This window comes from Rattus norvegicus, chromosome 17 (genome assembly GCF_036323735.1).
Source record: "Rattus norvegicus strain BN/NHsdMcwi chromosome 17, GRCr8, whole genome shotgun sequence".
NCBI lineage: Eukaryota > Metazoa > Chordata > Mammalia > Rodentia > Muridae > Rattus > Rattus norvegicus.
The window spans coordinates 55,653,678-55,676,443 of NC_086035.1; the positions used below are offsets into that span (position 1 = coordinate 55,653,678).

The 22,766-nt window shown below is 39.5% G+C and overlaps 1 protein-coding gene across 8 annotated transcripts in view; it reads left to right on the forward strand.

The window, feature by feature from the left end:
• Hecw1 (HECT, C2 and WW domain containing E3 ubiquitin protein ligase 1) overlaps positions 1 to 22,766 on the forward strand; it is a 413,125-nt gene that overhangs the window by 286,774 nt on the left and 103,585 nt on the right. For all 8 annotated transcript variants that reach the window (XM_017600485.3, XM_017600489.3, XM_017600487.3 and 5 more), the window contains 3 exons: positions 4,324 to 4,458; positions 15,616 to 15,721; positions 18,089 to 18,185. In XM_017600485.3, coding sequence (XP_017455974.1) covers positions 4,324 to 4,458; positions 15,616 to 15,721; positions 18,089 to 18,185 — 338 coding nt within the window. The remainder of the gene's footprint in view (positions 1 to 4,323; positions 4,459 to 15,615; positions 15,722 to 18,088; positions 18,186 to 22,766) is intronic.

A 22,766-nucleotide genomic window follows, 5' to 3' on the forward strand; every position in this document is an offset into this window, starting at 1 on the left:
TCAACAGCAGCAACAGCTTTTCCAGGTTCTGCAGTCATCTGAACAAAACTGTAGAGACATCGAGCACACTCCATTAAAAAAAAAAAAGTAAAAAAACAAAACCCGAGAAAACAGCACAGTTCTGTTACTCTTGTGGTACCTGGCACCATTTTTTTTTAATTAGCTTCTCAATCATCATCTGGAAAGAAAACATTCTGAGCAACATCATTAAAAACAGCTCTGATAAAGCACGGTCACTACTACGTGTCATAAAGCAGGTACAAGCTATTTTACATCCACAGAGGTATGATACAGTACTGTCCTACATCTATAATACTAGAGGATACAATTTAAAAGGCATTATTTGAGACTTGATTCTACTTTTCCAGCAGAGGGCCCAAAGGATGGTGTGACACAGCTTTGTAAAGAAACATACTCTAGACAGGATTTCCTTTCACTAGTGGCACAGTTCTAAGGATTCATTCTCTCCATGAATGTCAGCTAAAACCGTTATTAAAAAAATGAAATATCCCTAGAACAAAACCGTATAACCACCGGATTCACATGAAGATGACCTAGTGGAGACAAGCTGGACCTCACCTTACCAACAAGCTATCAAATCTGTTATGTTTAAACAGTGAGACCTCCAAGGAAGGAGATGCCAAGTAGTGCTTCAAAGCTTCGGACCACAATCAAACACAGCATCCTTTTCAACAGAAGCAGAAGCTCATCTGAATATGCTCAAGGATGCTGACATCAACATTTAATCATCTCCTCACTCATCCAGGAAGAAGGGGAGATCAGTTACTACTGTACTTTATTGTGTTCGACCACATCACCATGTTACAAAAATAGCAAGCTGCCATAATAAAAAATAAGGCTCCTCTATCCAGCACCAGATAGCATCATTTTACTTTCAAGCCTAGAAATTGCACACTTGTATATAAACCAACCGAAGATGAGGATTGAGAGTTCATCTTGGTGGATTTTTCCTTTGATGAATATGAAGTGTCCTTCCTTATCTTTTTTGATGACTTTTAGTTGAAAATTGATTTTATTTGATATTAGAATGGCTACTCCAGCTTGCTTCTTCTGACCATTTGCTTGGAAAGTTGTTTTCCAGCCTTTCACTCTGAGGTAGTGTCTGTCTTTGTCTCTGAGGTGTGTTTCCTGTAGGCAGCAGAATGCAGGGTCCTCATTGCATATCCAGTTTGTTAATCTATGTCTTTTTATTGGGGAGTTGAGGCCATTGATGTTGAGAGATATTAAGGAATAGTGATTATTGCTTCCTGTTATATTCATATTTGGATGTGAGGTTATGTTTGTGTGCTTTTCTTCTCTTTGTTTTGTTGCCAAGATGATTAGTTTCTTGCTTCTTCTAGGGTATAGCTTGCCTCCTTATGTTGGGCTTTACCATTTATTATCCTTTGTAGTGCTGGATTTGTAGAAAGATATTGTGTAAATTTGGTTTTGTCATGGAATATCTTGGTTTCTCCATCTATGTTAATTGAGAGTTTTGCAGGATACAGTAACCTGGGCTGGCATTTGTGTTCTCTTAGGGTCTGTATGACATCAGTCCAGGATCTTCTGGCCTTCATAGTTTCTGGCAAAAAGTCTGGTGTGATTCTGATAGGTCTGCCTTTATATGTTACTTGACCTTTTTCCCTTACTGCTTTTAATATTCTTTCTTTATTTTGTGTGTTTGGTGTTTTGACTATTATGTGACGGGAGGTGTTTCTTTTCTGGTCCAATCTATTTGGAGTTCTGTAGGCTTCTTGTATGCCTATGGGTATCTCTTTTTTTAGGTTAGGGAAGTTTTCTTCTATGATTTTGTTGAAGATATTTACTGGTCCTTTGAGCTGGGAGTCTTCACTCTCTTCTATACCTATTATCCTTAGGTTTGATCTTCTCATTGAGTCCTGGATTTCCTGTATGTTTTGGACCAGTAGCTTTTTCTGCTTTACATTATCTTTGACAGTTGAGTCAATGATTTCTATGGAATCTTCTGCTCCCGAGATTCTCTCTTCCATCTCTTGTATTCTGTTGGTGAAACTTGTATCTATAGCTCCTTGTCTTTTCTTTTGATTTTCTATGTCCAGGGTTGTTTCCATGTGTTCTTTCTTGATTGCTTCTATTTCCATTTTTAATTCCTTCAACTGTTTGATTGTGTTTTCCTGGAATTCTTTCAGGGATTTTTGTGTCTCCTCTCTATGGGTTTCTACTTGTTTATTTATGTTTTCCTGGAATTCTTTCAGGCATTTTTGCGATTCCTCTCTGTAGGCTTCTACTTGTTCTCTAAGGGAGTTCTCCACATCTTTCTTGAAGTCCTCCAGCATCATGATCAAATACGATTTTGAAACTAGATCTTGCTTTTCTGGTGTGTTTGGATATTCCATGTTTATTTTGGTGGGAGAATTGGGCTCTGATGATGCCATGTAGTCTTGGTTTCTGTTGCTTGGGTTCCTGCGCTTGCTTCTCGCCATCAGATTATCTCTAGTGTTACTTTGTTCTGCTATTTCTGACCGTGGCTAGACTGTCCTATAAGCCTGTGTGTCAGGAGTGCTGTAGACCTGTTTTCCTGTTTTCTTTCAGCCAGTTATGGGGACAGAGTGTTCTGCTTTCGGGCGTGTAGTTTTTCCTCTCTACAGGTCTTCAGCTGTTCCTGTGGGCCTGTGTCTTGAGTTCACCAGGCAGGTTTCTTGCAGGGGAAAAGTTGGTCCTACCTGTGGTTCCAAGGCTCAAGTTTGCTCGTGGGGTACTGCCTAAGTCCTCTCCGCGGCGGCAGCAACCGGGAAGATCTGCGCCGCTCTTTCCGGGAGCCTCCGTGCACCAGGGTTCCAGATGACGTTTGGTGTTTTCCTCTGGCGTCTGGATGTGCACAGAGTGCAGTCTCTTCTGGTTTCCCAGGCGTGTCTGCCTCTCTGAAGGTTTAGCTCTCCCTCCCACGGGATGTGGGTGCAGAGAACTGTTTATCCGGTCTGTTTCCTTCAGGTTCCGGCGGTGTCTCAGGCGCAGGGGTCCTGCTGCTCCTGGGCGGCCCAAATCTTTATTACCCTTTGCCTTTGCTGCCTTTGCTCGAGCTTCCCTTCCCGAGGTGTCCTTCACTGTATCTCACTTAGTTGAGCTCCAATGTTGAGCACCATCTGACCAAGCCAGCTCAGTCAGTCAACAGGGTCTCAAGAGAAGGAATGAGGATTGAAAAGAAAAGGACAATTAGGCAACACTATAACATGACTCCAGCCAGTGCTAAGACTGAAACAGACTTATTTTTTTCCCAGTCTGCCTTTATATTAATCTAGGTACATTCAAAGAATAGGGTCAGTTCTCAGATCAAAGACAAAGTAAAAATCAAGTAAGACAAAGAACAAAGAGATCATACTGGGTAATAATCAAACAAAGCAATAAACAAAGTCACCAGAGTCACTTTGTCTGGAGATTAGCAAGAAAAAAGGGAAGTCACATATTCCTTGGCTGTATTTACCTTGATCCTTGTATTAGCCCAAATGTGAATATTCTTATCTGGTCCTACTTCCTCCTCCCAACCCAGTGATAATTTCTGTAAGTGGCATCAAAATTCACCACACCTGTTCATTAAATTTTTGTTAGTATTTTTTAATGACTTGCAGAAATAATCACAAAATGTGAAATTTTCTTCTAACAAAAGAATATCTTTTTATGTGTAGAGAACCCATAGATATTTTTATATGGCCATGAGAAAAAGAAAAGATTATGGGAAAACCTCAAAAACTATTTTTGTAGTTATCGCTCTACACTGTGATTTTGGGGGAACTTGGTTATTCTCTTCTTTCAAGTATTCTTGAATGCCCATGTGTTTATACTCATCTATTCGATGACTGTCAGGTACATTTTAAATTGTATGGAAGATAAATGGCCAAAAATAAGTATGATAACTATGGTGGCCAGTGTTGTCATCATGACAAAGACTAGAAGCATCTGAGAAATGGTCTTTGAACACATTTGCAGGATTTTCTCAGTTACATTAAATGAGGTGGGAAGACCCATACCCTGATGTGACGCTATTCTCTGGCCAGGATCCTGGACTATATGGATGGAGAAAGGGAACTGAGGAGCAGAGTGCATCCATTTGCTTTCTGGTACCTGATTGTGGGTGCAGCTGCTACAAGCTCCTACTGCCTTGACATTCCCAGCATGATCAAGGTATCCTCTAACTATTGGCCAGGACAGACTCTCTCTCCCTCAAATTTCTTTTGTTCAAGTACTTGATCAGAGCCATAGGAAATGAAACGAAGAAAATGAGCCTGTAAGAGTCATAGACTATCAGCTCCACCTCTAACTGTGTGTTGTCTTACTATCCATCTACAGTCTTTCTTTGTGGACCACAACAGTCGGGCTACTACTTTCATTGATCCCCGAATCCCTCTTCAGAATGGCCGCCTTCCCAATCATCTAACCCACCGACAGCACCTCCAGAGGCTCAGGAGTTACAGTGCTGGTGAGGTATGTTCTCTCTCTGCCGCGAATCATTCTGTCCAAGTCTCTGCTCTTCTCTGGGGCCGTAATTTTTTTTCTTAATTTCTTAGTTTTCATGACCTAGAGTTGTCTGTCCTGTGAGAGTGAAGGCATGTTGATATCTTTGCAGTGGAAGAACGAGTGATTATTGTGGGGTGCCCATTTAGCTGCCTTAATATGTCTCAGGCTGTCTTCTTTTTGTTCTTTCCTTTGTTGAAGCCACCATTACTAAAAATCTATCTGCTTTAAAGGAAATTCAAAACAAAATATCAAGAGACCTCTATACAAACAGGATATCAAAAGTATCCTACTGCCAATCTGTAGCCTGCAGATGCTAGTAAAATGACAAAATTGGTGACATTCAGTGTATGACTGACTTGAAAGCTTTCTTTAAAATGGGGATTCTCCATAATCCCCATCAAAATTCCAATTTAATTCTTCATAGAGTTAAAAAGAGTGATTCTCAAATTCATTTAGAGTAACAAAAAAAATAGGATACCAAAAACTATTCTCAATAATAAAAGAAGATCTGGGAAAAATCATCATCCCTGATGGCAAGCTGTATTACAGAGCAATACTGATTAAAAAAACCCACATGGTATTGGTACAGAAATAGGCAGGTAGATCAATGGATTAGAATTGAAGACCCAGAAATGAACCCACACACATTTGGTCACTTGATCTTTGACAAAGGAACTAAAACCATCCAGTAGAAAAAAGATAGCATCTTCAACAAATGGCTCTGGCTCAACTGGAGGTCAGCATGTAGAAGAATGCAAATTGATCCATTCTTACTCCTTGTACAAAGTTCAAGTCCAAGTGGATCAAGGACCTCCACATAAAACCAGATATGTTGAATCTAATAGAAGAGAAAGTGGGGAAGAGCATTGAACACATGAGCACAGGAGGAAATTTACTGAACAGAACACCAGTGGTTCATGCTCTAAGATCAAAAATTGACAAATGGGACTTCATACAATTGAAAAACTTTTGTAAGACAGAGGACATTGTCATTAGGACAAAACAGCAACCAACAGATTGGGAAAAGATCTTTATCAACCTTACATTTGATAGAGGGCTAATATCCAAAATATAGAACTCAAGAAGTTAGACTCCAGAGAATGAAATAACTTTATTTAAAAAATGGGGTACAGCTCTTTACCCAAATCCCATGGGGAGAGAGCTGGACTCTCAGAAGCACAGACAATCCTGAGAGCTCAGGGGAGACCACGTTTTCTACGCTTGATCTTAGCCAAAAGGCCGAGAAGCGATCCACCATTTCTGTTTACATTCCTGACCCAAGAGGAAGCCTCCTGGAGCCCTCTGAGCATAGGAATCTAGGAGTGGTAAGGGACAGGAACCTTCCAGTCTCTGCCTGCACACAGAGCTGAAAGCCACAGCTATCTATATGCAGATCCCCTTGGGAGAAAGTCAGTCTTCAGGAGAGCTTATACACAGTCTTACAAGAGGGTCAAGACACTGTCAGAGACAGCAAGACCAGTGAACACCAGAGACAAGCAGATGGCAAGAGGCAAGTGCAGGAACATAAGCAACAGAAACCAAGACTACTTGGCATCATCAGAGCCCAGTACCCCCTACCAAAGCAAATACTGGATATTCCAACGCACCATAAAAGCAAAATGTGGATTTAAAATCACATCTCATGATGATGATAGTCTTTAAGAAGGGCATAAATAACTCCCTTAAAGAAATAAAGGACAATGCAGAAAAACAAGTAGAAGCCCTTAAAGAGGAAACACAAAAATCCATTAAAGAATTACAAGAAAACACAACCAAACAGGTGAAGAAATTCAACAAAACCATCCAGGATAAAAAAAAATGGAAATAGAAATAATAAAGAAATTACAAAAAGAGACAACCCTGGAGATAAAAAAAAAAAACTAGAAAAGAGATCAGGAGTCATAGATGCAAGCATCACCAAGAGAATACAAGAGAGAGAAGAGAGAATCTCAAGGACAGAAGATACCATAGAAAACATTGACACAACCGTCAAAGATAATGTAAAACCTAATCCAGAGTACAATGAGAAGATCAAACCTAAGGATAATAGAACAGAGCTAAGACTCCCGACATAAAGGGCCAGTAAATTTCAACAAAATTATAGAAGAAAGCTTCCCTAACCTAAAGAAAGAGACTCCCATAAACATACAAAAAGCCCACAGAACTCCAAATAGATTGGACCAGAAAAGAAATTCCTTCCATCACATAATAGTAAAAAACCACCAAATACACAAAACAAATAAAGAATAAAAGCAGTAAGGGAAAAAGGTCAGACCTATCAGAATTACACCAGACTTCTCACCTGAGACTAGGAAAGCTAGAAGATCCTGGATAGATGTCATACAGACCCTAAGAAAACCCAAATGCTAGCCCAAACTACTATATTCAGCAAAACTCTAAATTAACATAGATGGAAAAACCAAGATATTCCATGACAAAACCAAATTGACAAAATAGCTTTCTACAAATCCAGGCCAACAATGGATAATAGATGGAAAACTCCAACATAAAAAGGGAAACTACACCCTAGAAAAAGCAAGAAAGTAATCTTCTTGCAACATACCCAAAAGAAGAGAGCTACCCAAATAAAATTCTACCTCTAACAGCAAAAATAACAGGAAACAACAATCTATTCCTTAATACCTCTTGACATCAATTCTCTGATAAAAAGACATAGACTTAAAGAAGACCCAGCATTTTACTGCATACAGGAAACAAACCTCAGTGACAAGGAGAGACATTACCTTAGAATAAAAGACTGGAAAACAATTTTCCAAGCAAATGGTCTCAAGAAACAAGCTGGAGTGGCCATTCTAATATCAAATAAACTTGACTTTCAACCAAAAGTTATCAAAAAAGATAAGGAAGGCACTTCATATTCACCAAAGGAAAAATCCACCAAGATTAACTCTCAATCCTGAATATCTATGCTCCAAATGCAAGAGGACCTACATTCATGACAGAAACCTTACTAAAGGTCAAAGCACACATTGCGCCTCACACAATAATAGTGGGATTTCAACATCCCACTCTCATCAATGGACAGATCATGGAAACAGCAACTAGACAGAGACATAGAGAAACTAACAGAAGTTATGAACCAAATGTTTTCTAACATCATATTCTAAAACAAAAGAATATGCCTTTTTCTCAGCACCTCATGGTACCTTCTCCAAAACGGACCATATAATCAGCCACAAAACAGGTCTCAACAGATACAAGAAGATTGACATAATCTTATGCATCCTATCAGATCACCATAGACTAAGGCTTGGTCTTCAATAAAAACAAAAATGACAGAAAGCACACATACATATGGAAGTTGAACAACATTCTATTCAATGATAACTTGGTCAAGAAAGGAATAAAGAAAGGAATCAAAAACTTTATAGAATTTAGTGAAAATGAAGGCACAACATACCCAAACTTATAGGACACAATAAAGCAGTGCTGAGACTAAAGCTCATACCTCAGAGTGCCTTTTTCAAAAGGAAACTGGAGACAGCATACATTAGTAGCTTGACAGCACACCTAAAAGCTCTAGAACAAAAAGAAGCAAATACACCCAAGAGGAGTAGACTGCAGGAAATAATCAAACTCAGGGCCAAAATCAACCAAGTAGAAACAAAAAGAACTATACAAAGAATCAACAAAACCAGGAACTGGTTCTTTGAGAAAATAAACAAGATATATAAACCCTTAGCGAGACTAAACAGAGGGCACAGAGAGTGTATCCAAATTAACAAAATCAGTGATAAAATGGGAGACATAAGAACAGAATCTGGGGAAATGCAAAAAATCATCAGATCCTACTACAAAAGCCAATACTCAGCAAAACTGGAAAAACTGGATGAAATGGACAAATTTCTAGTCAGATACTAGGTACCAAAGTTAAATCAGGATTAGATAAACCATCTAAACAGTCCCATTACTCCTAAAAGAATAAAAGCAGTCATTGAAAGTCTCCCAACCAAAAAAAAAAAAAAAAAAAGAGGCTAGGACCAGATGGGTTTAGTGTAGAATTCTACCCAGACCTTCATAGAAGACCTAATACCAATAGTATACTTTTGTATTCCACAAAATAGAAACAAAAGAAACACTAATCAATTCCTTCTATGAAGGAACAATTACTCTTATACCTAAACCACACAAAGACCCAACAAAGAAAGAGAACTTCAGACCAATTTCCCTTATTAATATTGATGTAAAAATAATCAATAAAATTCTCACAAACTGAATCCAAGAACAAATGAAAACAATCATCCATCATGACCAAGTAGACTTTATCCCAGGGATGCAGAGATGGTTAAATACATGGAAATCCATCAACATAATCCACTATATAAACAAACTCAAAGGAAAAAAACACATGATCATATCATTTTATACTGAGAAAGCATTTGAAAAAATTCAACACCCCTTCATATTAAAAGTCTTGGAAAGATCAGGAATTCAAGGCCTATACCTAAACATAGCAAAAGCAATATACAATAAACCAGTAGCTAACATCAAACTAAATGTAGAGAAACTAGAAGCAATCCCACTAAAATCAGGGACTAGACAAGGCTGCCCACTCTCTCCCTATCTATTCAGTATAGTACTCAAAAGTCCTAATCAGAGCAATGAGACAACAACAACAGGAGGTCAAGAATACAAATTGAAGAGGTAGAAGTCAAAATATCACTATTTGGAGACGATATGATAGTATACTTAAGTGGCCCAAAAAATTCCATCAGAGAACTCCTAAGCCTGATAAACAACTTCAACAAAGTGGTTGGGTATAAAATTAACTCAAACAAATCAGTAGCTTTTCCCTACTCAAAGGATAAACAGGCTGAGAAAAATTAAGGAAATGATGCCCTTCCCAGTAGTCAACCAAGCAAGTGTATTTATGACAAGAACCTCAAGTTTCTGAAGAAATTGAAGATGTCAGAACTTGGAAAGTGCTCATGGATTGGCAGGATTAATATAGTAAAAAATGGCCATTTTGCCAAAAGTAATCTACAGATTTAATCAATCTCCATCAAAATTCCAACTCAATTATTCATAGAGTTAAAAGGTTCAATTTGCAAATTCATCTGGAATAATAAAAAACCCAGGAGAGGGAAAACTATCCTCAACAATAAAAGAGCTTCTGGGGGAATCACCATCCCTAACCTCAAGCTGTATAGAGAACAATAGTGATAAAAACTGTAAGGTATTGGTACAGAGACAGGCATGTAGATCAGTGGAATAGAATTGAAGACCCAGAAATTAACCCACACACTTATGGTCACTTGATCTTTGACAAAGGAACTAAAACCATCCAGTGGAAAAAATGATAGCATTTTCAGCAAATGGAGGTCAGCATGTAGAAGAATGCAAGTCGATCCATTCTTATCCACATGTACAAAACTTAAGTGCAAGTGCATCAAGGACCTCCTCATCAAAACAGATACACTCAAACTAATAGAAGAAAAAGTGGGGAAGCATCTCGAACACATGGGCACTGGGGAAAATTTCCTGAACATAACACCAATGGCTTATGCTCTAAGATCAAGAATCGACAAATGGGACCTCATAAAATTGTCAAGCTTCTGTAAGGCAAAGGACACTGTTATTAGGACAAAATGACAACCAACAGATTGGGAAAAGATCTTTACCAATCATATATCTTTTAGAAGGCTAATATCCAGTATATACAAAGAACTCAACAAAGTAGATTCCAGAGAGTCAAATAACCCTATTAAAAATGGGGTACAAATTAAACAAAGAATTCTCAGCAGAGGAATATTGAATGGCTGAGAAGCACCTAAAGAAATGTTTAACATCCTTAGTGTTCAGGAAAATTCAATTCAAAACGACCCCTTAATACCAGTCAAAATGGCTCAGATCAAAAACTCAGGTGACAACAGATGCTGGCAAGGATGTGGAGAAAAAGGAACACTCCTCCATTGTTGGTGGGATTGCAAACTGGTACAACTTGGGAAATCAGTCTGGAGGTTCCTCAGAAAATTGGACATTGCACTACCTGAGGACCCAGCTATACCTCTCCTGGGCATATACCCAAAAGGTGCTCCAACATACAACAAAGACACATGCTCCACTGTGTTCATAGAAGCCTTATTTATAATAGCCAGAAACTGGAAAGAACCCAGATGCCCTTCAACAGAGGAATGGATACAGAAAACATGGTACATCTACACAATGGAGTACTACTCAGCTATCAAAAACAATGACTTTATGAAATTCATAGGCAAATGGATGTAACTAGAAAATATCATCCTGAGTGAAGTAACCCAATCATAAAAAAAAAAAACCACACACACACACACATGGTATGCACTCACTAATAAGGGGATGCCCGAAACCTCAGATTACCCAAGGTACAATCCATATACCTCATGAAGCTCAAGAAGAAGGATGACCAAAGGATGGATGCTTCAGTCCTTCTTAGAAGAAGGAACAAAAATAATCATGGGGGGGGGGGATATGGAGACAAAGTTTGGAGGAGAGACTGAAGGAAAGGCCATCCAGAGACTGCCCCACCTGAAGATTCAATCCATATACATACAGCCACCAAATCCAGACAATGTTGCTGATGCCAAGAAGTGCATGCTGACAGGAGCCTGATATAGCTGCCTACTGAGAGGCTGTGCCAGAGCATGACAAATACAGAGGCGAATGCTAGCAGCCAACCATTGAACTGAGAATGGGGGACTCCCCCTTGGAGGAGTTAGAGAAAAAATTTAAGAAGCAACCCCATTAGAACAACAATACCAGAACTCCCAGGGAGTAAACCACCATCCAAAGAGCACACATGGACAGACCCATGGCTCCAGCTGCATATGTAGCAGAGGATGGCCTTGTTGGGTTCCAGTAACAGGAGAAGCCCTTGGTCCTGCCAAGCCTGAACTTCCCAGTATAGGGTAATATCAGTGCGGGGAGGTGGGAAAGGGTGGATGGTTGGGTGGGGGAAAGGAGATAATATTCAAAATGTAAATAAAAAATATCCAATAAAAAATGGGGTACAGAGCTAAACAGAGAATTTTCAACTGAAGAATATCAAATGGCTGAGAAGCACTTAAAGGAAAGTTCAGCTTCCTTAGTCATCAGGGAAATGCAAATCAAAAACCACCCAGAGATCCCACCTCAAAATGGTTAAGACCAAAAACTCAGATGACAGCAGATGCTGTAGAGGATATGGAGAAAGAGGCACACTCTTCCATTGCTGGTGGGGCTGCAAGCTGATAAAACCACTTTGAAAATCAATCTAGCAGTTCCTAAGAAAATTGGAAATAGTTCTACCTGAAGACCCACCTAGACCACTAATGGACATATACCCAAAAGATGTTCCAACATATAATAAGGGCATATCCTCCACCTTGTTTATAAGCAGCCTTCTTTATAATAACCAGAAACTGGAAACAGCTCAGATATCCCTCAGCAGAAAAATAGATATAGAAAATGTGGTACATTTCCACAATGGAATACTACTCAGTCATTTAAAACAATGACTTCATGAAATTCTCAGATAAATGGATGGAACTAGAAAATATCATCGTGAATGAGGTAAAACACACACACACACACACACACACACACACACAGTATGCACTCACTGATAAGTAGATATTATAGATATTAGCCCAAGAGCTCACAATTCCCATGATACAACCCACAGACCAAATGGAGCTTAGAAGGAAGATCATGATGTGGATCCTTTGGTCCTGTATTGAGGGAGGAACAAAGTGATCTCAGGAGGTGGAGGGAAGGGGAACCTCAAAGAGAGAAAAGGGGGGGCAAATAAGGGGGCAGTATCAGGTACTGGAGGGTTGCAGAGAGGTACAGGGGGTCAGGAAATCAAATAAAAATATGTAGCAGTGGGGAATGAGGAACTGGGGGTAACCCCTGGAGGGTCCCAGATATCAGGGAAGCCAGAGGCTCCCAGGACTCAATGGGGATGACTTTAGCAGAAATGCGAACAGCAAAGGGGAGATAAAACCTGTAGAGACCACCTCCAGTAGATAGCCATGTCCCCCAGTTGAGGGATGAGGCATCCACCCATCTTAAAGTTTTTAACCCAGAAATGAACCTGTCCAAAGGAAAGGCAGGGACAAAAAAATGGAGCAGAGACTGAAGGAAGGGCCATCCAGGGACTGCCCCACTTCGGGATCCATCCTGTCTTCAGACACCAAACCCCAACACTGTTGTTATTGCCAAGAGGCCCTTGCTGAAAGGAACCTGGTCTGGCTGTTCCTTGGGAGGTTCTGCCAGAAACTGACCAATTCAGTTGGGGATGCTTGGAGTCAACCATCAGACTGAGCTTGGGGACCCCAGTGTGGGAGCTGGCAGAAGGAGTGGATGAGGAGTGCAACCCCATAGGAAGAACAATGTTGGCTGGCCTGACCACCCAGTTCTCCCAGGGACTAGACCACCAACCAAGGAGTGTACAGGGAAGAATCCATGGCTCCAGATACATAGGTAGTGGAGGATAGCCTTGTCTGACAGCAATGGGAGAGAAGGCCCTTGGTCCCAGGTAGGTTTAATGCCTCGGTGTAGGGGAATGCTGGAGTGGTGGGGTGGCAGGTGGGTGGATGGAGGCACCCTTATAGAGGCAAAGGGCAGAGGGAAGAGGGCAGATGTGGGGTAGGAAGTTGTGGAAGGGTAACTGGGAGGGCGAATATCATTTGAGATGTAAACTAATGGAATGATTAATAAAAAAAATTCTTTTCATAAGACCCTGGAGAGAACTTCAATAATACAACCATGGACTAATAATTGACAGAGAAATGAAACGGAAAAAAAGATCCAGGCCCTGTGAATACTTTGTCCCTATCCTATAGTCTTTTCCCTGGTTTTATCTTCTTTTCCCACTTAAGACTACTTTCTGCTGAGCAATGAAAGTCTTCTGACTTTCTGAGGGATCGTATTCATTACCTTTCTAAACTAGACCCTGTATCCAATACTGGTCCTTCGGGTTCCCTGACTGCCCAGGAATGTCTCCATTCAACCACTCCATCCTTTATGCTCGAGTCTCTCGCCATCCAGTATCAACACTTGGCATTTTGAGCCTACAAGGCCCAAGTGTTTTTAGCTCTAGCTTTCTCATATTTGGCCCAAAGCATCCTCACTCATCTGCCTTTGGGGCAGCTGAAATTCATTTGGCTTCTTAAACTTTTCAGTCTGGGTTAATTTTCCCAGTAAGCATGTGAGCTCAGAAGCACCATTTTTCTCTGATTCTCCATGGAACTAGGAATAGAAGGAAGCCCTTTCTGTTTAAAAGCCGTATGCATTTCAACATAACCCACCAAGTTGCAATAACTTCCTTGGGAATGAGACAAAAGGGATCTCCTAAAGTCAGGTCCCCAGTCTTCTGAAGCTGAAATTTCAGATGTATTTATTTCTATGGTTTTTTGTCTATAATTCATCAATTAATCCGCACATAAGTGATCATCAAGAATTCTCTCATTTCTATATATAAAACACACATTAATGTGAACTGGAATAATTCCCTCCAAGGAAAAACCCGTATCATTTCAGTTTCAGAAAAGTTTTTACATGTTTATTAACTGGTGAAGAAAATATGGAGACTAATACTGGGTAATCTACTCAACAAACTTCATTCAGTGCTGAGTTGTGTCCGCTCGCTTGAGGCTAAAGTGTGCTGCTGCAGCTCCAGTCCTGAAGGCTGGTTTCTAACTACCGCTGAGCAGAGTTGAGAGCTAAGTAGAAAGCCCACCAATGTGGTATATGGTCTAATTCTTGTCTCTCAAATAGCTACAGGCAATGGGAAGAACCAGAAGGAAAAATGATAGATTCACAGCCTAACTAGAAGAGGAACCGAGTACTGTGGTCAGATACTGACTGGCAGCACACTTTTGTATAGTACGGATATTGTTTATGTCACTACACAGTATGAAAGCATGACTTAGTTTTTCTATGAGGGGCAGGTCCTTTGTGACTAGAATTTAGTCCCATTTTAAGTACTGTAACTGGGTTCTTTTCAAAATTGTTAAATGTATTAAGGCTTACTTATCATACTTTTCAAGTTTTACTTTACAGCTGATACACTTGATAAATATTCCAAAGTGGAAACTCTACACACTGTTGTGATTTCTCTGTTCATTTATTTCGTTGGTTGGTCAGTTGGTCAGTCGGTTGCTTGGTTGGTCGGTTGGTTGTTTTGTTGATTTACTTTGGTTGTGAGACAGAGTGTCACCCAAGTAATCTGAACTAGTTGAGAAGTAGGCTAGCCTCAAACTATCCCCTGCTTCTATTTCCAGACATCTAAGATTACAACCATGTACCACAATGCTGGGCTCTAAAGTCTTAAGAGATAAAAATATATCTGGACTCATGGTAGAAAACTTACTACTATGTTTTAGATCTTAGGAGCTTGATTAATTTCCAAAATTGACCTATGTTTCAATTAATTGTCATAAATATGAATGTTAAACTAAACGAAGATATTTATCACAGGAGATTTGGCCAAAATTTCTAATGTAAACAGTGTAATCTGGTAATGGGGTTTGATATAAATAAACGCTTTACAGTCAAATATTAGTCAGAATCACGGTTTTTCTCTCCCACAGTTGAAAACATTGGATACATTTATATTTTTGAAACCCTAGATTTTATATGTATAAATTGAGTATAATAATTTTATTTGGTAAAAAAATTGTAATAATGAAGATACAATTTGGAAAGAAACCAGAGCAGCGATTGGAATAATAGATGCTAAACCAAGAGGGCTATTTGAGGATGGTCAACACGACCTAAAGAGCAGGTGCATCCCACATCACTGTTGAAGTTCAATGCCAACTGTCTGAAAAGAAAAACGTAAATCTGTATTTCTACTAATGCTTATGTAGAATTTATTTCTCTAGTGTTTCTGATCAGTGCATTGATTAGTATTCCTGACATTTGGCCCAGTCACTTTCACAAGATAACACACCCAACATTCCACATATTCAATTTTTAAAATTCGCTTGGTTTTTGTCACTTTAAAGATTTTTAACTTTGTTTTTCTGAATCTAGGTGAAACCAAGATATTTTAACTTTCATGCAGAAAAGAAAATGGTTTACAAGGAAAATCTGTAATTGGTGGCAGATTTTTCAATCCTACACTTTTATTTAAATTAGGCCTCAGAAGTCTCTAGAAACAGAGGAGCATCTTTGCTGGCCAGACCAGGACACAGCCTAATAGCTGCTATTCGGAGCCAACATCAACACGAGTCCTTGCCACTGGGTATGTACTCTAAGTCATTGAGCCTCTAGCAGCCCAATATTTAAAGCAGTGCTGTCTTTCCTGTGAAACCTTCAGCAGTCCTACATATTCTTTCTTTTCTCACACATTTTATGTAGATTCAGCTGTCTGAAAACAAATAAGATTCATCCTATTCTCTACTCTGGGATTAAGGGCAGGCACCACCATGCCTGGCCTCTCCTCTTACATGACACATCACAACTTTTCTCTCTTCCTTCCCATCTCTATTAGTCCTTTCTTCTAGATCCTTGTGCTCATTCTCTTCTATTCAATAATCAATTAAACTCAGAAAGAAAAAAAACAATGTTTAAGTGAAACAATTGATTCATTTTCTTGTGCTGTATGCAAGGTTTTACATTGTTTGTTGGTTTATTTGTTTACTATTGTTATCTACCTGTAATCTATATTTCCATATTTTTATGTTTTGTGACATGGTCACACTAAGTTGCTATGGCTAGACTTAAACATTCTCTCTAGCATAGACAGGCACCAAATCAAGATCTAGCTGCCTTAGATTTCTGAGTAGACTTCAGATTATAAGCCTCTGCCTCTACACCCAGCTACATGAAGGTGGTGGTTTTTAATATGGTGATTTTATTCCATCTTTAAGAATTTTATACCTGTATACAATGTGTTTTAATCGTTATTTACCTACTACTCTCCCTTCAAACTACTCCTAACCCTTCCTCTATTTTTAAGCCACCATGCCCCATTAGTGCTGCCCATATACACATGGGAATAGGACCATCTACTGGTGACTTTGTAATCTACCAAAAGACACACTACAGAAAAAAATTACTCTTCCTCTACTATCAACCGTCAAGTGCTAATAACTCTTCAGTTAGGAGTGGGGCATCAGATGCCCCTCCACATACATGCTGGGATGTTGACTGGCTTGATTTTATGGTCATATCCAGAAGACATTGTTTTGCCCCAGTCCTCACCAACCTGACCCTAAGAATCTTTCTGCCCTACTTCTTGTTGGGTATTGTGAGCCTTGAGAGGAGGGGGTGTGCTACAGTGGTCGCGTTTAGGGCTGCATACTACACAATCACCTACTCTCCACATTTTGACCAGTTGTGAGTCTCTGCAGGAACGAAGAAGCTTCTCTGATGAGCACTGAAAGTCGCACTCCTCTGTGGGCATAAAGATAAATATTAAAAAGGCAGTCTAAAACTTTGCCTATTCATTAGCATAATAACGATGGGTTCTCTCCCAAGCCTATGACCTCCCCAGCCATAGTTCTTTATCAGGTTTAGAGTAGACTTGGGAACCCTCCTGCAGAGCAGATCCTAAATCAGGGTGTGTGTGTGTGTGTGTGTGTGTGTGTGTGTGTGTGTGTGTGTGTGTGTGTAGAAGAAATAACTTTATAATTTGACAGCACTTTGGGGTTTTTTTACACAAAAAGATGAATTTATTTTGACTATACTGAGGTGCTTATTTTTTTCTAGGATATTTTATGTATTTACATTTCAAATATTGTCCCTCTTCTCTCCTCTTCCTATTTCTTTGAGGCTGCTCCCCTTCCCACCCACCCACTCCCACCTCAACACCCTGGCATTCCCCTCCTGCATCCTGGGCAACTAGACCCCCCCAGAGCTCCCAGGGACTAAAACACCATCCAAAGAGTACACATGGAGGGACTCATGACTCCAGCCACCTATGTAGCAGAGGATGGCATTGTCTGACATCAATAGAAAGAGAAGCTCTTGGTCCTAAATCAGTTTTAAAAAGGATTGGTGACCCTCTATCACATTAATGCCATCATTGCACCAATGGGAATTCTTGATTAACAGCTAAATAAGATGGTTGTTCTTCAGAGTCTTTAGTCTACGCTTCTCTTTCCACATGTGTAGGAGGAAAGCTTGCACAGTCATTATCCCAATCTCAACTATTTAATTCCAAAGCACTTGTATTAAGCAGAATGAGGTGAGAGTCTAAGTAATGGTTATTTTTATCCCTGTGACTACAAAGTCAACATAAAGCCATGGCAGCAAGGGTCCAACACTCCGGAAAGGATTTCCTTGAACTCACAAAGGATCTTTTTGTCATAATCACTTTGGAAAAGAACCATAAATACAGATGTCCTCACAGGAGAATTGTGCTTATCTTCATCATCCATCTAAACATAGATGAAGTAGCCCTCTCCTGTCCATGCAGATGACTGCTCAGATCCAATTCACTTTTACTTATCTCTTCTAAGATAATAATGCTATTGTGTCCTGTTTTTATACAGGAGCTTGGCTTTCTTAAAAATCCTTCAAACGATTACGTTATTGCCTATTAACAAGCAGGCATTTTATGGTCATCTTCCTTAACCACTGTTCTGCATTTTCTTTTCTGTTTCAGCATACAATGACAAGATTGTGGCATTTCTTCGACAGCCAAACATTTTTGAAATGCTACAAGAACGTCAGCCAAGCTTGGCAAGAAACCACACACTCAGGTAGGGTTCACCTCCCAACCCTAGAACACTTGATCCTTCCAGTTTTCTTTCCAGATTGCAAAGCAGAACCATGGAGAGGGGCCAGTGAGGCTCATGACACCTTTTATCCCTGTATATAAGTTTTAGTTCAGTCCAAAAAAGGAAGGGTCCAGTGTTCTGGAAAGTTTCTCAGAGAAAGTAGTACTATCAACTTACATAGTGTTAAAATTATTTCCACTGACTTGGAAGAAAACACAAGGAGAAACAGTTTTTATAAACATTACTTATACAAAGCACTATCTAAATTATTTTTACTTTTGAAATACAAGTGTTTCATTGATAAAACAATTAGGTAACTACCTTCAAAAATAAGCAAACACAAAGTATTATGTGCGTATGCTAACTACTTAAACCCTAGTCATGTTTAATATTTTTTGCTCCTCTTTCTTTTCTAATTGTTTTATTTGTTTACATTCCAAATGTTGTCCCCCTCTTCCCAGTAACCCTTCCAAACACTCTTCACCCCATCCCCCATCCCCATCCCCTTTGTCTCTGAGAGGGTGCTTCCCCACCTATCTCAATCTACAGGATTAGGCACAAACTCTCCCACTGAGGTCAGACAAGGCAGTCCTCTGCTACATATGTGCCTGAGGCCATGGGCCAGCGTATGCACTTTGGTGGTTTAGTCTCTGGGCGCTCCTAGGGGTCTGGGTTAGTTTACACATTTGTTCTTCCTGTGAGTTGCAATACCCTTCAGCTCCTTCAACCCTTCCCCTAACTTTTCTATAGGGTCCCTGACTTCAGTCTAACGGTTGACTGTAAGTATCTGCATCTGTCTCAGTCACCTGCTGGTAGAGCCTCTCAGAGAACAGCCATGCTAGGCTCCTGTCTTCTGCCATCCTCATGGTTGAATTTATCTTGATTTTCAGAAGTTTCTGCCTACTGGCTGAGGAAGATGAATCTTCACAATGCAATAATGTCCTCCATCTTTCACAACATTCTCAAAAGATAATATTTGGGTAATATGGCAGGCAGAGATTTCAATATAATTACATCATTTTCCTATTCCATTTCTTCTCTTTAATATATCCTTTCTTGCTCTTTTTTAAATTCTTGGCCTTATTTTTCATTATATATATGTATATATATATATATATATATACACACACACACACACACCACACACACACACACACACACACACACACACACACACACACACACACACACATAAACACAACCTGTTCAGACTTCACAGTGTTACTTGTTCAGGGTTGATGGTTGATGTTTTGGCACTGCATAATCAACTGCTTCCCCTCCCTGGAGAATAGCACTTCTGCTCTAAGCATTCCTTAGTTCTTTATCTGTAGGTCTTTATCTGTGGTTGAGGCAGTGATGTCATCTCCATTCAGATCATGTTTAGGCAGTCATCTTGGTGATACATAAAGTAGCGTCTAACAATTCTAGAAGACACAACAATGTCCCTGGTCCTCTGGCTCCTACAATCTATTCACTCACTCTTCTGCAATGATCTCTGAGTCTTAGTTACAAGGAGTTGTTGTGTTGTAAATGTATCAGTTGGGACTAAAGTCTAAAGGTCTGAATTTCAGTTGCTTGTGATTTTCTGTAATAGTTTCTGCCTGTTACAAAGAGAAGTTGCTTTGGTGAGAGGCAAAGACCGCATTTATCTGTAGTATAAAGATAAATTTATAATGCAGTTAGGAATTATATTAATCTATTAAAGTTATTGTTTTAGGATCTCCTCAAAAATCTGTGATTTCATAAACCCCGGCTAGTTCACATATGTATGTAGTGATAATTAGTGACAGAAAGAGGAGACAGATTTGGAAGAAAGCAAGGAGGGGTTTGAAACAAGACAAGGGAAGGGGAAAATTAAATAAGTATATGATAATCTTAAAAACAATAATAACAAAAATTTTTGGATTTTGTGCTCTACCAGCAATTAGCCAACTTTTCCAACAATAAACCACAAATGTCATCGTATTGTTCACAGTAACTAAATATGCATTTCAGAATTATTTTCAGGTATATTTTACTTTATTTTTTATTGGATATCTTTTTATTTACATTTCAAATGTTATTCCCTTTCCCAGTTTCCCACATGTAAGCCCTCTATCCCATCCCCATGCACTTCTTCTATAAGAGTGTTCCTCTCCTCAACCATTAACCCTCCCCATCCCCCACATTCTCCTATACTAAGGAGTCCAGTCTTTTGCAGGATCAAGGGCTTCTCCTTCTACTGGTGCCCAACAAGGTCATCCTCTACTACATATGCAACTGAAGGCATGGGTCAGTCCATGTATAGTCTTTGGGTAGTGGTTTAGTCCCTGGGAGCTCTGGTTGGTTGGCATTTTTTTATTTTTATGGGGTTGTAAGCTCCTTCAGCTCCTTCAATCCTATCTCTAGTTTCTCCAAATGATTTGCTGCTAGCATTCTCCTCTGTATTTGACATGTTCTGGCTGTGTCTCTCAGGAGGCATCTATATCCTGTTCCTGTCAGCATGCACTTCATTAATCTTATATAGTATTGATGGCTGTATATAAATATATGGGCCACGTGTGGAAAAGGATCTGAATGGCTGTTCCTTCACTCTCTGCTCCAAACTTTGCCTCCATAACTCCTCCTATGAATACTTTTGTTCCCCCTTTTAAGAAGGACTGAAGCATCTTCACTTTGGTCATCCTTCTTCTTGAACTTCATTTGGTCTGTGGATTGTATCTTGGGTAACCGGAGCTTTTGAGCTAATATCCATTTAATAGTGAGTGCATACTATGTGTGTTTTTCTGTGATTGGGTTACCTCACTCAAGATGATATTTTCTAGTTCCATCCATTTGCCTATGAATTTCATGAAGTCATTGTTTTTTATTGCTGAGTAGTACTCCATTGTGTAGATGTACCACATTTTCTCTATCCACTCCTCTGTTGACAGGAATCTGGGTTCTTTCCAGCTTCTGGCTATTATAAATAATGCTGCTATGAACATAGTAGAGTATGGGTCTTTGTTGTATGTTGGAGCATCTTTTGGGTATATGCCAAGGAAGAAGTATAGCTGGGTCCTCAGGTAGTGCAATGTCCAATTTTCTGAGGAATCTTCAGATTGTATTTCCACAGTGGTTGTACTAGCTTGCAATCCCACCAACAATGGAGGAGTTTTCCCATTTCTCCACATCCTTGCCAGCATCTGCTGTCACCTAAGTTTTTGATCTTAGCCATTCTGACTGGTGTGAGGTGGAATTTCAGGTTGTTTTGATTTCCATTTCCATGATGACCAAGGATGTTGAACATTTCTTTAGGTACTTCTCAGCCATTCAATATTCTTCAGCTGTGAATTCTTTGTTTAGCTCTGTACCCCATGTTAATAGGGTTATTTGGCTCTCTAAAGTCTAACTTCTTGAGTTACCTACAATCATATAAGAAAACTTTTTGTATATTTTGGATATTAGTCCGCTATCAAATGTAGGATTGGTAAAGATCTTTTCTCAATCTGTTGGTTGCCGATTTGTCCTAATGACAGTGTCCTTTGCCTTACATAAGCTTTGCAGTTTTATGAGGTCCCATTTGTCAATTCCTAATCTTATAGCATAAGCCATTCGTGTTCTGTTTAGTAAATTTTCCCCAGTGGCCATGTGTTCAAGGTTCTTCCCCACTCTTTCTTCTATTAGTTTGAGTGTATCTGGTTTGATGTGGAGGTCCTTGATCCACTTGGACTTAAGCTTTGTACAAGGCGATAAGAATGGATCAATCTGCATTCTTCTACACGCTGACCTCCAGTTGAACCAGCACCATTTGTTGAAAATGCTGTCTTTTTTTCCATTGGATGGTTTTGGCTCCTTTGTCAAAGAACAAGTGACCATAGGTGTGAGGGTTCATTTCTGAGTCTTCAATTCTATTCTACTGATCTATCTGTCTGCCTCTATACCAATACCATCCAGCTTTTATCATTATTGCTCTGTAATACTGCTTGAGGTCAAAGATGGTGATTCCCCCAGATGCTCTCTTATTGTTGAGAATAGTTTTCACTATCCTGGGTTTTTTGTTATTCCAAATGAGTTTACAAATTGCCCTTTCAAACTCTAGAATTGAGTTGGAATTTTGGTGGGGATTACATGGAATCTGTAGATTGCTTTTGGGGAAATGGCCATTTTTACTATATTAATCCTGCCAATCCAGAAGCATGGGAGGTCTTTCCATCTTGTGAGATCTTCTTCAAGTTCTTTCTTTAGAGACTTGAAGTTCTTGTCATACACATCTTTCACATGCTTGGTTAGAGTCACACGGAGATATTTTATGTTATTAGGGACTATTGTGAACAGTATCATTTCCCTAATTTCTTTCTCAGCCTGTTTATACTTTGAATAGAGGAAGGCTAGTGATTTGTTAATTTTATACCCAGCTACTTTGCTGAAGTTGTTTATCAGGTTTAGTAGTTCTCTAGTGGAACTTTTGGGATCACTTAAGTATACCATCATATCATCTGCAAATAGTGATATTTTGACTTCTTTCTTTCCAATTTGTATCCCTTTCACCTCCTTTTGTTGGCTGATTGCTCTGGCTAGGACTTCCAGTATTATATTGAATAA